This window comes from Notothenia coriiceps, unplaced genomic scaffold, assembly GCF_000735185.1.
Source record: "Notothenia coriiceps isolate Sejong01 unplaced genomic scaffold, NC01 NC01_scaffold00037246, whole genome shotgun sequence".
Classification (NCBI taxonomy): Eukaryota; Metazoa; Chordata; class Actinopteri; order Perciformes; family Nototheniidae; genus Notothenia; species Notothenia coriiceps.
This window is the reverse complement of record NW_011369947.1, coordinates 16,849,876-16,867,626: the sequence shown is the minus strand read 5'-3', so window position 1 is coordinate 16,867,626 and position 17,751 is coordinate 16,849,876. Positions and strand designations below refer to the sequence as shown.

Genomic DNA, 17,751 nt, shown 5'->3' with positions numbered 1-17,751 from the left:
AGATTTTGTTTTTACATTTTATACAGTAAAAAATGCTTCAATCTGGGTGCACTTTTGAAGCACACAATTACTAGAGACTAGATCTAGGGGGTACAAACTCTTAAACGGCCCATATGAAAAGATTGGTTTACATTTAATAATCAAGATAAGTATATGAACACAACCAATAAACCTAACCTACATAACCAATAACAAATAAATGTAGCTTATTTTATTTGTTGGTTGTTCATTCATATCTATATTTACCTAGTTACACCTAGTCGCGCCCAACCGTTACAGGGCAAATTAAACAAGTAACAGGGGTGAGAAGGTGTTACCTTACTTAATTATGAATGTTGCTACATCAAGGCCGAACATTTGGATGAGCGCCGCAACGGTCAAAAATGTTTTTTGCCTCCCAGAGCTACAAGCGCAGCGCCCCCCAGATCTGGCGCCCTAGGCGACCGCCTGTGTCGCCTTTGCCAGTAACACAAATACTACAAATCTACATAACAAACAATCAAAAATGAAAAAGGGTCGCCACTTATTATTATTTTAAGAAAAAAAAAAGAAGTTAAAACATTTTTTTTTTTTTTTGGGTACCTGGCTGGCGCCCCCTAGCAGCGGCGCTCATATTTCAGCAGCGGCGCTGCGCCGCCACTATTTGTATAGGGGAAACACTGATACCTCAGCGAAACCGTTTCCAAAACCATTTCCTTGATGTGTAATTTAAACCAGTCTTTGTACAAAGTTCCACATATATTTCATATAGGTGGAGTCCAAAAGTGGTCCAACTAACAAAATGTACATATTTATTCATTAAGGTTTGTAAAGACAAATGGATGTATGCTTTCAATTTTTCTTTCCTTGATTACATAACATTTAAATATGTCGTCTGTTATAAGGAACGGATGCAGATATACTTTTTTCCATGAACTCAAGTGTGTGTGTATCTATTTTGTTACTTTTGATCCCCACTAAATTAATATTGAAAGTAGAAATACTGAAAGTAATTTTCTGCGAGGAAGGTGCGTTGAGGTTGTTGTTGTTTGGTTAGATGGGTGAACTTTTAGTAAGAGGTAAGGAAAATGAATGGAAATGTTTAACAATGCCCCCCCTTTCCCGGCAGTTGCTACCTAACAACTTCCTCTCTCCCACATTCTCCGTCTCATCTCCCCTCTCTTGCTCCCGCCCCCAACATCCCTCCTGCCCCAGGACTTTAGTTCTCAGTTAAAGACATTTTAATAGCTTCCTTTTCTAAATAAACCAGAGGAGCAGATAGTATCTATGGCACAGAGCGCCTCCTGGAGGTCATTCATCAAAGATGTTGCTGTAAGGGCCACTGCAGCACTGAGGTGAGCAGGGTGCCAGCCTCTCACCCTCCACACGGCCTGCTGTGTCCGGCTCTCAGCACTAGATGGCATTGGCAGAGTGCTGTGGCGCTGAACTCTGTCCTTCCTGTTAACACCTCCAGGGAAAGAGATACTTCACAGTTTTCAGGTTCACAACATGATCCTGTTACAGTCAGATTGTACAAATGGATCAAATTGATTCATATTTGCAAATGCATTCTCTCATGAAAATATGTCTGCAGTGTTTGTTTTAGAAGGGCAATGGTTCGCAGAGAAGGTAAATACGACAACACATCTAACATGTGAAAGAGAAAGAGAGAAAAGTGACAGTGAGAGCAAGAGCTCTGGATGAGCAACCGAACCAACACAAATCTTAATCATGAAAACCCCTCCAGGTCAAACAAAAGTAGAGAAAAAGTCCTACGTCTGCTCTGTGAGACTCTTCCGATACAGAAAAAATGAAACTGAAAAGCACATACTTTCCAAGCACTATTTTTCCACAGCTGCAGCACAGCAGGGTAACGCCATTAATGTATACAACCACCTGAAACAACATCACAAAATACAATATGATGAAACACTCAAAGCCAGGAAAATAACATAAAAGTATAAGACCACAAAAACATCTGACAACAGGTACAGGTCAAACATAGTGCAGACAGATTTGTATTGCAATGTTTTTCTTATCAATTCTTAGGGGTGCCTGGCTGAAACTCACTTTAGACTTTAGTCTGTCTTCCTGTTTGTGCAAGAGAACGTGTGCTGTGGTGTTGCATCTGCAGGCTGAGGTTTTACTGCAAACAGCACATCAGGATTAATGTGAAACAATATTAACAATACACAAGTGTAAGAAAAAAAGATCCCTTCAAATACAAAAAATCATTCAGCTTGAGCTAAATTTGGTCCAGCAAATCAGATTGAAACGTATTTTGTACACTATTTGCAGTGGAGTTTGTCAGAAAATGACCTTAGATTAACTTGACCTTAAAGTGTTCGGACATGAGTTTATTTTTCTTCTTCTGCTCCGTTCTTTTTCCTTCTTTTTTTTATTCGAGTCAGTAAACTTTCTTGATGACTGCAGCTTGTAAGAGTGCGTGCTGTGTTTAAGAGTAGGGGGGGGTACAGCCAGAAAGAGGGTGCCCCTCATGTTGCTCTGTGAGTGCCATGGGGCCAAACCGTCACTGAGAACCCAGCCCTCTTGAGTGACAGCATCCTTCCTGTTGTGGTCTCCATGGGAACAGGAGAGTGTTTTCCCGAGTAAACTCCGTGAAGCTCTGCACCACATCAAACAGCGCTGCCGTGAGTCAGCCTGCAGCGCTGCAGGGAACCTCACTAAAGCAGAGCTAACTGCTTACAAGGCAGTGTGCAGGAGTTTAATGGACTGTGGTTTCCTCCTTGGCCTAGTTGGCTGAGCTAATCGAAGTCAGTAAAACAGCTTATGTTCGTCTAAATAGTTAACATACATGCGTATGCTTCATGCACACACGCATCACACTTCTGCAAATCTAGCGTACATAACCACCACTTTGTCACCGTCAGTGTTGTTCAGCAGAGTAACAGAAGGGTTGTAGAGACTGAGGCTGCACAGCTGGAAAACATTAACTCAACTAAGGATGGCAGCTCTCTGCCCTATGCACCCCGATGATGTCATCCTCTACAGAGGTTCAGACTTACACACAGTGAAACCCCCAGTCACAAAAAAAAGCCAAGGTGAGCACAAAGAGGACACATACTCAGGCATACTGTAGGTCCAAGCAATAGAAAAGGTGCTCACAATTAAATGCTAATGCTTAAATGTAATGGTCCGTGTGAGTCTCTATAATATATTTGAAGTTACCTTGTGTGTAATGATTTGTTTTTTTATCTTAGAAGCTTACCATTGTGGGGTAACAAGAACATATTTCGGGGTTTATCTGCACTTTTCATTACATTTGTAAGAAAGAAAGTGAGCATGCAACAGTTTTTAGGCAAAAGTGCATGTTCATATTTTGCACTTAAAAATTGAATCTACAAAACTAAATGACCAAACTCGCTCCCTTCAAATAAGCTAACTGTAATACTGCTTACATTTTCATTCATTATACTACAGCAAGTTTATAATAAAAAAAACGTTATTTCTTGGAATTATTCTATGACATTTAAAGCTAATTGAAAACCAGACTCGGCTCTTTTATTATCTATGTTGCTAGTATATTATTTCCTCTTTCTTTTGCATGAAGTTACTGTCAAAAATAGCACTGGCCAAGCTGTTTCTCCATTTACTCAAACAAAAGGCTCAGTTTTGATTTCTGCAAAACTTCTAAGCAATAACACTTACATATCAGTTACTTTATTGAACATTAATTGCAATAAATAACCCATGAAACTAAAGATACAGTTATGGGGCGTGGCATTTATTATGCGTCCAAGGTAGTTCAGAAATTAGATCTTTGAGTGGCACATGATTAACTTAGCAGAAATAGGAAGCGACAGAGGAATAACAAAAGGAGTCAGCAGATTATTCCGTCTCATTGTGTACATGGCGGTGTTTGGGCATGGGACACGATCCCTCTACAGCTTTGTTCTTCCATTTCATTGTGTGATTTATTTACAGCAGTCTCCTAACCGACTCTCACTAAAGGACAGGTGTCCTGGGAGCTGAGCTGCTTTACACTGTACCATCTCCATGTCTCTCTCCAACCACAGAGGTCGGTTTCCTCACTCTCTTCCATGAAAGTGCAATGTCCTCATCACTTATTCAACACTCACCACCTCGTTCACTGAAAGTTGCCTTGGGTGTTTTGCTTTAAATTCACTTTTCCTTCTACTTCTATTTTTTTTTTAAATGGTGGAGTGAAACAATTACAAAATGCAGAGAAGGTTGTAACTAAAGAGGCTTTCCTCAATTAACCCCCTACTCTGCCTCTGCATAAGACTACATTTCTCTAAAATAGTACATTTGCAGGCAACTTTGATTGATTAGTGCATAACAACAAACATAAAGCATGAATATGGTGCGATCAGGCCTCATCCTAGCATGATGATGGTATAATACATCTAGACTAACAGACTGCAACTCTCCTGATAACAAAAATAAGTACTTGTCTTTACTCTTTATTGCCCATTTTGCATGTGTGCATAACAATAAAGTGAAAGACAACCAAATAAATCTTGCACAGTATAATAATCTGCTCCTGCTTTCCTTTCTGAATTTTGAAAGCCAATGAAAATAAAGCACCAGCAAATTACTGCTGTCTATCTTAATGCTAGAGTACCCCAATATACTGTCAGAAATGTCAAGGGTTGATGATTCCTCATAATGTGTGTGGACAGACAAAATTCATTTATAGTAACATTAATGTAACATGAGCTTCAATTCGACACTCTTCAAATAATCTTATTTTATGATAATCTCTTGCAAATGCTTTCATGTCACCAGTTCAAAATGTGGATAGAAACATACTCACAGCAGCCAGCGTGGTGATATAATGTGAAGGCAGGCGGGGTGAATGAGAGCACAACGCCACGCTAGCTGTGTAACATGGGGACTGTGCTGGAGACTACAGTGCATGTTTGTGTGGGCATATTTTCATGACAGGACCATTGTGGAGGCCTGGCATACAAACAAAGCCCATCTCTGTGGGCTCTGTCTGTTTTAGCTGCTGTTATGTGGCATGTTGCAATGCAGAGCTTTTAATGTGAAGTAATTGTTTTTGGAGGTGTTAGGGAGGGGATGGGGGTGGGTTTAATTTTACTTTACTTTCAACATTCAATGGACATATTCACTATAATCTCCTTTAAAATGTGTACATACACAATGTGTATGCCTAAATGTGTTTTTCTGTGTGTCTGGTTGTGTTGGGCTGTTTATATTTAGCTATGTAAAGCATTATAATAATGAGTGTTTATGTGGGTGGTGGGTGGGTTTTTCTGTCATGCAGACACGGACACTAATGACCCTAATCATGACCTAACAACATCACCATGGTTACCTCCTACTCTCTGCAGGGAGCTGAGAGTGGGCAAATGTCATTGCCTATACATTATGTGCCACTTGAAGACCAATCGACCGACAGCCTTTAAAAACAATGCGTGATGTAGAACTAAATTATAATGTAGTTTATTATAGGTTGAATATGTAAAGCATTACCTTAAATGACCCTAGGCTTGGGTTACTAGCTATATCTGTTTCAGCGATGCTTTGAGATCTGCATTTCCATGTTTTACTTTATTTGTGTTAGTCTACTTACTCTTTTCATCCTTACATTGTTTAAGTCACCAATGATCATGTATACAAACCATGAATCTCCTAAGCATCAACTTTTTATGGCTGAGAAAAGAGAACTGTTTTCATCATTGACACTGCATTATTTTAGCCAATCCAATAGTTTTAAACTGATAATTGTCTTAATACTTTTTCATTTTAAAAGGAAACGATTATGACAAGATTATGATGTCATGTCATATTGCACCAATTCAAATAATGACACAAGTGTTGACATAAAGAATGTGTAGTTCTCTAATACAGTAGCTTCTGGATGCCGATTCCTTGAAAAATAACTTTTAATACATGAAATTGTTATGTATATTTTTTTAAAGTTTAAGTTATTCTAACTTCTTATAATGTGTATTGCATTGGTGATTTTGACAACCATTGTTCCATTGACAATATTTTCCGTCAGTGTTTGATTTATTGACAGTCTCAACCTGTCACATTCAATTTGATATGTGGGTTGGTCCCATCTTGCTCCCCCTCCTCCCTATTAACCAAATTAAATTAAGATTCCAGAGACTGACAAAGATGGCAAAGAACAGTTACCCAAAGTCAAGGCTTTAAAATGTCCCTCAAGAAACCTTTGTGAAAAAACTGGTCCTAATGTTCATCAATATTTTTCTCCAAATCTATGTATTGGACGACCTCTTGTTCCGCAAGTACGACTCGCAGGAAGAAAACATTGGGAATGTTCAATTGAAAAGGATTTCAAATGGCTGCAAACATGTGAAGATCATTTTGGTCTCGAATGCATATTGCTTTCTTTCTTTCCATTTAGCCACACACAGTGAAAATGGAACATGAAGAATAAAGCAAGACCAGATGTTACTGTGACATGAGAACAATTAGAGCGGTGAAAGTAATTGTCACTGGCACATCTGATGTAATGTCATTTTATGAGCTTCATTTAGCCAAAAGCCCAGTCAGTATCCTGTTGCAGTCTCCGAGCTAAACCAAAGTTGCAGGAATTCTCCATGTTCGCTCTACAGTCCGAAAACTCCAAGTGCACGCTTCATCTATAGCCACCCACTCCCCAATTACCATCCACTTTTCGTTCAATAGCGTCTCTCACCACTCCACAACTCAACCCCAGAGCTGCACACACACTCTGCCAGCATCCACTCTTGAACATTAACCTGATTTTACCTCTAGCAAACACATGAATATGCACATTTTATACACTTTCGTAAAATAAAAGCAATAGTTTATTTTACCAAATCAAAGTGTGGGACAGCGTTTTTGCTTTCCACCGACTTTCTGGAGTCCATTAAACACAAATGCCCAGCCAGCAGATCTGGCCACTTGAAAGGACACGTGTGATTGAGAGAAAAATTGTGAGGAAGAGTGCTGCATAATGAAAATCTGAAAAATGATGTAAGTTTGTATGTGTGTGTGCGTGCACGCAGCAGCTGGTTCTGGTCAGCTGACAGCTATTGCAGACTGTGATTTGTTCGGTGAGTCGGGCTGGGCTGAACCGTGCACAGCTGCTGTCAGTGTGTGTGTGTGTGTGTGTGTGTGTGTGTGTGTGTGTGTGTGTGTGTGTGTGTGTGTGTGTGTGTGTGTGTGTGGTGTATTGGAGGGAAAGAGAGAGAGGGAAAGAGAGAGAGAGCCAAGTAAGGCTGCCAGTGTGTAAGCTCAGCAACAGCAACATTAGGAGCTGGAGACTGGAGAAGAGCAGTGCAGGAAAGAAACAGAAAGCTTGCAAAGCAGGACTGGTTTAAGTGAAAGAAGACCAGAGAGGACAGTAGGATGGAGCCTCAGATATCCTACTGGGCCTGAACAGAGCAAAACACCACTGGCTGGACCCGGTGCTATCTGGACTGAACTGTGTCATCAGGGCAGGCACTTGAGTTCAGGTTAGGATAAACAAGGAGTCTCAGTTCAGGTGAAGCCTACACTGCTGGACGGAATCACGCTGGACTAGGAGACGACAGCAGAGGATTATGGGTTGTTCGGCCAGTGTTGTCCTACTCCTACGTTCAGTGGGCGGTGCAGACTGCGGTCACATGTGTTCGCGACAGGACCAGATGTCATTGGAAGCTGCCACTCCAACCCTAGAGGGTTACACCAATACCACATCCCCTCTGACCATCATAGTAATGGTAACCTACTGCACCTCCAACCCTCCATTAACTTTCTACCTTATGCATGCGTGGGCAGGTAAAGGGGGTGGCAGTATGTGGGTCTGGAGTAATGTCATCATTTTTGGATGGCATGTGTGTATATTTTTGTTTGCATTAATGGATGGATTTTTGTCTTAAGCCAAGGTAAAAGCACCTTAGGTATACATTTTTGTTTATTAATTGTGACATTCTATATTGTTTTCTCTACATATGTGCCTTTTCTTACAAGCATACTTTTTATGTGCCTTTTCTTACAAGCATACTTTTTATATGCCTTTTCTTACAAGCATACTTTTTATGTGCCTTTTCTTACAAGCATACTTTTTTTTACTCTCCCTGATGCTGAGGTTGATGTATGATCAATGATTGGGGCCTGGTCGTTTCTCTTCACAGCTGAGAGGCAGAGGGGCGGAAATGGAGGGAGGAGAATAGAGGGGGGTGGTGGGGTCAGACATGAGGAATCTAATTTCTGTGGGAAAAATCTGCTTGCTCTGCATATGGCCAAGAGAGAAGATGATTAAAATAGCTATTCAAACGGGATTGGATAAAATGGTGGATGAGGGTTACATGGTTGAGTGAATTAATGAATGACTGGATGAATATATCGATGAATGAGTCACTTAAAAGAACATGTGTACCTTTTGTCAAACATTTTTCTTTGCAGGTCAATCAGTACATCTGTTTGGTATCTGTATCCACTAATGGTTGCCAGTTTTTTATTCCGAGAAAGACCCTGGTTTCTGAAAGCCCAGTGGAAAAAATGTTCGAGTTTTGGCAGAGTGGGCCCTCTACACTCGCCCCTTCTGTTTCCCCTTTGTTTTTTTCTTTCCTTCTCTAGTTCTTTCCCTCCATTAACCTCTCTTCTGGTGCCTGTTTTTCTGGTCTCTGTGGCAAGCTAGAGTCATAATAGTTTAAACTGCAAAGTCATGCTAAACTGCTGATTCTTGTACTATAAGTGTAATCTAATGTGCTGATATATTTAGGCTTCACTACAAATGAATGCGCTAACTAAGCCTTTCCCAAATCAGAGAAAGACATTCATCAGCGCTGAAACAATGCCAGGGTGTCTACAATTTTCCAGGCTAACATGGTTTGAAAGAATAAGCACATTTTGTTTAGTAACTTAAAGTAGTTGGTCACAGTTTCATGTCCAGCCCAGATTTGTGAAAAAGGTGTTGGGTTGTATGTCATCTGCATACAATTGAATAACATCGTTACAATATGAGAACGTGGCAGCATGCAGACATTATGGGAAAGGTACTTTTACAGGAAATGAAAGTCATTCATAACTCAGTGCTTACCACTGTTGAGAAAGCCCCTTGAATTTGTTGTCATGAAACCAATGACACAATCATCTTCAACAACTTTCGTCAGCAGACATTTTGGAAGTTGTGGTCAGGGAAAGAACGAAAATCCTCTGACCTCTCTTTTGGTCTCTATCCTCCTTGTTGCTGGCTTCTTGGCATATTGTGTTGCTGCTTGGTCAATTGGCCTTCATTGACAACATGAGTAATTCAGGGAATTATTTGTTAATTCACGGTGGAACGACGGATCCTTAGGGTTTGAGTAATGGCCTTCCCACAGATTAAAATAGATGTCAAAAGTCAACAGCAAAACCACAAAAAACTGTAGTGTGTGTTTTTGAAGAAGCCAAAGACATTTCGTTTTTTAATTTCACCACTACTCAACATATCAAATAAGCCTGCCAGAAGCGATGAGCGCAAGAAAGTCAGACAGTCATCAGAGGAGCAACGTCTCTTCGAAGAATCCCCATTAGTCCCAATGCGTCCCTCCCCAGACCTCGCATTGCTCTAATGATGTAAAGCAGATGCCTTCTGTCTGCTTTCTTCTCCTCTCTACTGTCCCAGTTGTCCCCTATCTCCCCTTATTCATCTCTCTCTTATACTCCCTCAACCTTTCACATTCATTTCCTTCATCCAAACTCCCCCTCTTTCTGCTTCCGTCACACTTTCCGCACATCTTTCCTTTTAACAGGATGATAAGCCCTTAAATCTGTGCTTGAGAATGACACAGACCAGCTTGTGCACATAACGTGCAAGGAGTTGAACCCTGTGAATTCTCTCCATCTTTGTCTTAATCATTTCCCGAGCTTGATTTATTCTGCTCTCCTTCTTTGAGTACCCCAACCCATCCTCCTCTATCTCTGTCTTCGTCTGTCTCACTTTCTAGTTCACAGTTATGTTGGAGGAAAGCCACGCTGTGAGCCACCAGTGTAGTGCTCTATTTGTGCCCTCCACACAGCTGTAGTTTACCAACATCAACACCCTCTCTATCTCACCCCCGCTAAGAGGGAGGGAGGAAGAAAAACAGAGCAGCCTGGGAGTGAAGGAGAGATGTTAAAAAGGATGTTTAATAGGGTGAGAACAAGAGATCAGGAAAGAGACCGAGATAATCAAAGGAAGGATGAATAAAGGAGTGTGCTGCTGAGGACGTTTGATGAAATGAGACGGATGGAGGGATGGAGCCTGCCGAGGCAGCTGCAGAACAGAGGATGGATGGTTGGGGGAGGTAGGTAGGGAGGGAGGTAGGGAGGCTGAGCTGCACTCGTTAAATGGGTTTGAGCGAGCGCAGTGCAAAGAGCATAATTATGATTAACTGTCTCAAACACAAAACATCAAAGAGTTATTAACGATTATTAAATGAAGAACAGAGTAGATTAAGATAAATGCTTAGAAACATCTTGTCCTGGTAGACTTTCAGATTGTTGTTTTACCCTCTCATGTCTCTGATAAATAACAAGATGCTAATTCGGAGGGAAACACAGGACCAGCTTTTGCATTTTACACTCTTTGTATTTGACATGTCATTTCCATTAGGTGTGAAACCGTTTTACACTTTAACCTCAAAACCTTGTCACTTCACATCACTTGACCAAAACTAACTGACAATAACTCCACCTACTTTTAACAACAGCACATAGCATTACACTCTTCCAAGAAACCATGTAGTCTGGATAACCCACACTTTCTTTAGGAACTAGTTTTTAACAAAGATACTCACTATAATGTTTACAGTTGGTTCTGTAGATTATCAAAAGTCAAACAAGGACACTGTTTCTCCGCCTGGATTATGATTTTTAATCAATTTTTGTATAAATTATTTCAAATTTTAAATGAAAATCCGTTGACCTCTATTGCATTAGGGTGGAGGCATAACATTCAGAAACCTCAATGCAAATAAAAAACTACAGATATATTAAGTGAACAATATGTCTTTTATTTTGGAATAATGCAGTACATTGATTTTACTGCAATATTTAATTAACTCATGCTCCCAAAAAGCCTAATGGCGCCACCTCCCTATGTGTTAATGTGTGCAGGTATCTCAGTTTATCATCAGGGGTTGTTTCCTCTTGCACAGATCTCTGTTCTGCTATATGGTTTAATCCAGGGGGAAGTGTAGGTCTGTACAGGTTAAAAATAGATACAATGCTATGGTGCGTTTATATGGTCTGGCATGCATTTATATACATTTGATCAAGCAACATTGGAAACCTATACGTTTTTGTTTTATGTGCCTTATTGTATACACAGTGTCGTGTACATGAGGATGACAGGCTTGCTTTAAACAGGAAGTTGATGTTGGTGTGTTGTTTATATATGTGTGTGCATTTGTGGGCTGACGGTGAGCTGTTACATTTGGACAAAGCAAGATAAGGTCTTTAGAGTTGACTTGTAGTGTGTGAGAGTAGACATGTTATGTTATACCAGATATGTTATGTGTAGAGAGGGGTTGTGTCTGTAGGGTGGGTACTATCAACCGTAAATGAAATATCTTGTCTATTGCACTTACACAAATAGTTATATATAGAAGTCAGAAAGTAAAGGCATCGAGAGCATGATGTTTAGAAACTGGAGTGTCTGGTGGGTTAGTTTCTCGTTAGCAGGGGTTTTTCAGCGAGTGTGTTCTTGCATATGTGTGTGCGCTGAAGTGAGTGTTGGACATCAAACATCGACTTCCTCTAGATCCACGTGCACTGACACAAAATCACAATCCCTCAGTGTTAGTTCTGCTTCTCACAGAGCACATGCCTTTTTGTTTAGTTCACTTTTAATTAAGCTTCAACCATTTTCTTACCAGCAGCAATGAGCTTCAGGAGCAAAATTACCTTCAGGAGGAAAATAAAGAGCAAAAGAGTACGATCGGATTTCTCCCGGCTGAGTATTGTATGTATTTTTTTGTCTCTGCCGATTTAATTTACGATCAATAACAACGCTAAACTGCTAGTGATTGACTATCACGTGGCAACAGTTTAATCAGTTACTTCCATGTGTTTATATGCTGTCAAAAATAGTCATCATTTTATTTGCATTCATTTATACAGCTTTAATGATTATAGACTACAGTCAGTGCCCTATATACTTAAATGATTTTCAATTTGTTTGTGCTTCATTTACTCCTCTTATTAATAATACCTTTGACACATGACATTTAGAAAGGCTGTGACAGTAAGAGATAGAAGACAATAGTGAATACTCAATGGTAACAGATTCAATGATGTGTGTGTTAATGATGCACACCTCACAGAGCTAATGCTACATTGCTGTGGGTGACAGATGTCAGCTCGTGAAGGGAAAGCCTGAGACTTTCCCCTGAAACATCAACACTGACATCACATGGGTCAAAGAAGAGTCGGAATGCACGCTTGAAAACCTCAAGCTTAATGTACTCGCCTGCCTATTCCATCCTGTGTCTCGTGTGCTTCACTTGCTAATGATTGGTGTGTAGAAAAGCCATTTTTTATTTACCCATTAGTTGTCAGTGTTTTAACACATATTTATTATGATTATTGATTAATATGTTGAGTGTTTTTTTAATTCATTGATGAATTGTTTGTCTAAGATTATAGATAGAAATGGAAAGAAAACCAATCACAATTTCTCACAGCTCACGTTGACAACAGCTAAAAAGTCAAGGTTTATTGTCATCCTCTGTGATAAAGACAGAGAGATCCAAATGCTGTTTCCTACCATCTAGAGAAATACAAATTAAAATGTATACAATTAAGATTTACATTAACAAGAAAAAGGGAAAAGATGTCAAATCTTGAACTTGAAGAAACTTAATTAATTTAATTGAGTAATCAATTATGATGACTCTTGTTAAGTGTGTTTATAATCAATTTATGTAAATCTTGTTTTGTTGAAAAGGTTGATTGTTAATGAGTTTTAGATTTTCTGACAAGGGACAGAAAACAAAAGAAATGGCACTGTAAATTAACTGTGGAGTATACAACTTGTAATGGGGGTAAAGGTTAACAGCATACAGGTTGGGGGGTCAGGGCAGTGCTTAGACAGATGGCCCATGTGTTCAGTTATATATGTCCTTCTTGTCTCTGTGCTCTCTGTTGGTTGTGCGCCAAGAGCGCCTGTTCTGACTGTTAGCGTTGCTGTGGTGGGTAAAAGCCCCGGTCTGCAGTGTGTGCATGTGAACCAAACCAAAGATCATTACTTCCTCCGCGTTCCTCCCCACAGCCTGCTGCAGCTCTCGCTCTGCTGTTCTGTTGCTATTCTCTGAATGACAGAAGTAACAAACCATTGGCCGCTATCTGTGAAACACATGTTTGAAAGGTTGGCTTTTTGTATGACTCATTGACACGTTACATCATTCTTCAACATAGTTTTGAATCTCATTGAGAATATAAAACATGTTAGTGTGTCATGGATTGTTTTGTCTGATGTGTACACCATCATTTTATAAGTTCAGTGGTTTGTATACTAAGTGTGTAAAATGGGCCTTCACACAAAGAAGTGACTGTTGATCAGTGGATCCTGAATGTAGTATTTCGAAGTCTGAGGTCATCACATTTCAGTATGTGGGTCTGAATGCTTAGGTTTTAATTTACTGAGAAATCGAGCTGCATCTCAGTGTGTCGGTTAAGAAAGCTATTTCTACTCTTCACACACATGTGTTTAAGGTGTGGTGTTTCACAGTCTCACTTCAGCTGCAGGGCCACTTCCTCTACCAATCTTTTAGGCCCTAATGATGTCATCACAAAACACAGGAAATGCCATGACTAGTTGTCATGGACACTGCTTTTAAAAATACTTGTGCTGTATTTAGGCTGCAGTATTGCGGTTCATGAATAACCCTGTAATTATACTGAGGCTTTTTTTCTGCTTTCACAATAACTGGTCATTTAAAAGAGTAATGAATTCATAAGAAACTTTGAGAAGCATTTTGTTTACTTTTTGTGACCAACTTTTAATTTTTTTCTAGTTGGGACATATATACACAGATACAAATTATGTAAACGATAAAAGAAAGAGAAAAGTCCCTTGCCCACGCCACCCCTCTTGCCATTTCACAGAAATCATACCTGATGCTTGTTAGGAATTGTCTGAGTTCATCTATTTACATATGTTAGCATAACCATTTATACACATCACATACATTTTTTACATAACATTTCATCTGATTCAACTGGATTGACATTGAGTCTTAATCATCTACCAGTGCACCAAGGTGTGCAATTATGTACAATCTCAATTTACATGAATGATCTAATCAAATGTCTCTGTGTTTTCCATCTGCAGCAGGAGAAGCCAAAGCTGATCGATCCTCTCGACTATGAGGCTGTCCTTTCTGAACTGGGGGATGAGTTGAAGGAAGACCCTCTCAGAGACCTGCTCCTATTCCCCGACAATGATTTCTCAGTAAGTGTGTGTGAATGTGTCTGTATTGTATGGGTTACGTGAGGTTTCAGTGGGTAATGCATTCAGAAAATAAGGTTCTCGGTCGAATGTGAATCCTGATTGACCGGCGTGGAGCTGTATGTCAGAAATCTTTCACATCTATAAATTCCTTTGTCGTATTTTCAGAAAGTATTTTACATGATATAGACATTTGAACCTTTGTGTTCCCCTTAACTGTGCATTTTCCTGGTTTGATTGTTTTGACAGCATATAGTATAACTAAGATCCCCTAAATGGGATCTACACATTAAAAGCCAACTCATTAACACTAGTTTTACTTATCTTATTGTCATTTTTGGTCAAAGGACTGCAAATTTGACCCAATTTTTGAGTTAACAAAAGGCCAACAATTGGATTTTTTTTCACCATAGTTTAGATCACAGGTATATATATCTTAATGGATTGTCACAGACACAGATTAAGGCCATCACATAATGACGCCAGATGCTATACTTTTAAAGGTAGGGTAGGTTAGTTTGAGAAACCGGCTCGAGATACACTTTTTGTTATATTCCATGGAATGCTCTTAACATCCCGATAGCAATGAATATCTGAAGTGCTTTGACAACAAATCCATAAAACATGTCATCTGTGGAAGCCGTAGTACTGTAAAAAGCACGACCAATCATTTTAGCCGGCCCGGCTAAAATAACTGGATGGCCTACCTGCCTGTCAGCCTTCCATCTGTGCACAAATTCATCTCGTGCCCTCATTGGTCATGTGCACGTTCGTGTGTGTTGGAGGAGGGGCTCTATAAGGAAGTGGCAGATTTTCTCCGGTCGTGTATTTTCAAATTCTTGCGATCTCGAGCCGGTTTCTCAAACTTGCATACCCTACCTTTAAATGAAACGCACATAATAAAAAAAAAAATAGTGATCATAATCTGTCCTTGCGAAGAAGGTGGTGTGAAACCATCCTTGTTATTTTTGTGGCAATGACATGAAATACCCTCTTATCATGTAATAAATATTTAGAAACACGTCAGATTTGACCCGAAGACAACAGGACGGTTAAGACACTACTGTATAACATGCATACATGACAGTCTGTATAGTTACTACATAGTCATTTGGGTGTGATATTGAACACATTCTGTACAACTCTCCAGATCATAATTTGCCAATAGAACATTGTTAAAATGCAACGTGTTACTTATTTTCCCCTTTACAGCACGACACACTTATTCACACTAATCATGCATGTTCAACATAGTGGTCTTTTCATTACGGTCCACAATTTATTCTCCCCGGCTCCCTTTAGCTCTTTGTTCATTAGTTCTTTCATTACCGTGCTAATACGTTTCTGCAGACACAGATCCACCTCACACTAACATGAACTAATTGGCTGCTTGTGGTAAAGGGAAATGTTTGCTTGTGGAGTTGTAGCTTTAATGGCTGACTCTGCTGATTCCCAGCTCTGTCTGGCTGCAACACAATCTCCTCTGATTCTCTTTGTCTCTGCAGCCTAAAGTCAATTTCCATAATTGTAAGTGAAAGTGGCTTGCCGGAGTATTGCTAATGCACAAAAGGCATTTACTAGATCGGCTTCTCTGCCAGTTGGTTAGTGAGCGCTGCGCTCCAGCCTGCTGATTGGGTTGTGTAATCAAAGTCTGGGAAGAACATTTATTTTTGAATATACATTATAAAACCATAACAATTGTCTTTGCATAATTAAAGTTTAATGGGTAAGGATATTAGTTGTAGGTGTAATCACTGCTTAGAAGTACATATTAAGACATTTGATTTGAATTATTCATCTCCATTGCAATAAAGCTGGCAAGAAACTATTTCTGTAAGAAGGAATGAATGAATGAATATTACATCAAAATACCCAATAAGTATTGCTTTTTCTCTCAAATCATTGCTCATTAAGTTTTGGCTATAAAGCATGATAAGCAGTTCTGATCGTCCAAAGCCTGCTCTAGATGAAACGGGACATGAGATAACTTCTGTTGTGATTTGCCTATTAAAGAAACTGAGCCACATGGCTGTGAACCATCCTCTGAGTGAGGACAATGAATGTCTGTACAAAATGTCATTGCAATTTAAATAACGGTTTTAATTTTTTTAGAACAATTCAATCTTAAGAAACTGGTGAACCACCGAGAGACCATAGCCATCCCTAGAGTATTTGAGCTATTATGGCTAACAATGGACGGGGTCGATCAGAGTATTTAAGTTTTGTTTATTTTCATGTTGGTTAGTTTTACCAGTGAGAGTTAAGAGGCATTGTGGTAAGTCCTTATATTTAAATCTGACTATATATATTTATTATACAAGCATAGTCTAGTATACAGTTGGGTGACATTAAAAGAGAAACAACATACTGTAAGTGTAGTCTGTTGGGCCAACACGGCCTTCAGAAAAGCTTCTTTACCAGGACTCCTGGGAAAAAAAAACATTATTGTTAAAAATTGGCTGTCATGTGTTTTGGTTTTAGTTGAAAGCACTGTCCAAGTATATCTGTTTTTATGTTTATTTTTCTAATTAGCCACCCCTTTCTCCATCGTTTTTTGAAGGGCTGTACATTTTCTTCCTAATGGGAATCAGCGATCTAAAGATGGAGGATGTTATATGCTGTACAGACTGAAAAGCCCTTTAAGGCACATTACCCATGTATTATAATGGGATATAAAAATAAAATAACTTGATTTGACAGTTGGGTGGAGGTCTGGTGTGTGTTGATTGAGTTTATTTTCTTTTATTTGTCATGAATTTGTTACTTTCATTTTCATTTAGAAAAATGATTTAATTGTTGAACGATGTCCTAGACTGAGTGAAATATCTTTGGAAGCCATTAGTGGCTTGGATGTAAATTAGAATTGATGAATGGATGATTTCCTATTGAGCCACCAAGATCCTCACTCATCTTGTCCTGTAATCAATGTACCGGTAGTTAATGTCTAAACAATACCCATACGTGAATATGACATTTTCTTTTTGTAAGAGCACATTTACTACTTTTTTTTAGTGGTAATTGTTTGATCCCTTTGAAGAATATGTTTTTTGAAGTAGCATTTTTTTAACGGTCCCTTCTCAATTTTTTTAACCCTCCAGGTATCCACTGTGCCTCAGGAGAGACGCACTCTCAAATCGACTGTTCCTGAGGGGGCAGAACTACAGGCTGAATGTCTGCTGGTCAGACAGGTAAGGAGTGTGTGTGTCAGTGAGTGTGTGTACAGGACCGCTGTGCTGTCGAATATAAAAGGTTTCGGTTGGTGGTGGTTAGGTTTGTCATTTTAGGCTCTCAATTTAGGACATCCTGACACCGGTGGAGCTGTGTGTGTGTGTGTGTGTGTGTGTGTGTGTGTGTGTGTGTGTGTGTGTGTG

The 17,751-nt window shown here is 39.5% G+C and overlaps 1 protein-coding gene across 4 annotated transcripts in view; it reads left to right on the top strand.

Moving 5' to 3' along the window:
* dock10 (dedicator of cytokinesis 10) overlaps positions 1-17,751 on the top strand; it is a 43,464-nt gene that overhangs the window by 9,067 nt on the left and 16,646 nt on the right. For 2 of the 4 annotated variants that reach the window (XM_010795013.1, XM_010795011.1), the window contains exons 1-3: positions 7,251-7,685; positions 14,264-14,383; positions 17,479-17,568. In XM_010795013.1, coding sequence (XP_010793315.1) covers positions 7,527-7,685; positions 14,264-14,383; positions 17,479-17,568 — 369 coding nt within the window. In that variant the 5' untranslated portion in view covers positions 7,251-7,526. Of the gene's footprint in view, positions 1-7,250; positions 7,686-11,755; positions 11,894-14,263; positions 14,384-17,478; positions 17,569-17,751 lie in introns of those variants that run through there. The other 2 variants (XM_010795015.1, XM_010795014.1) reach the window with 2 other exon arrangements.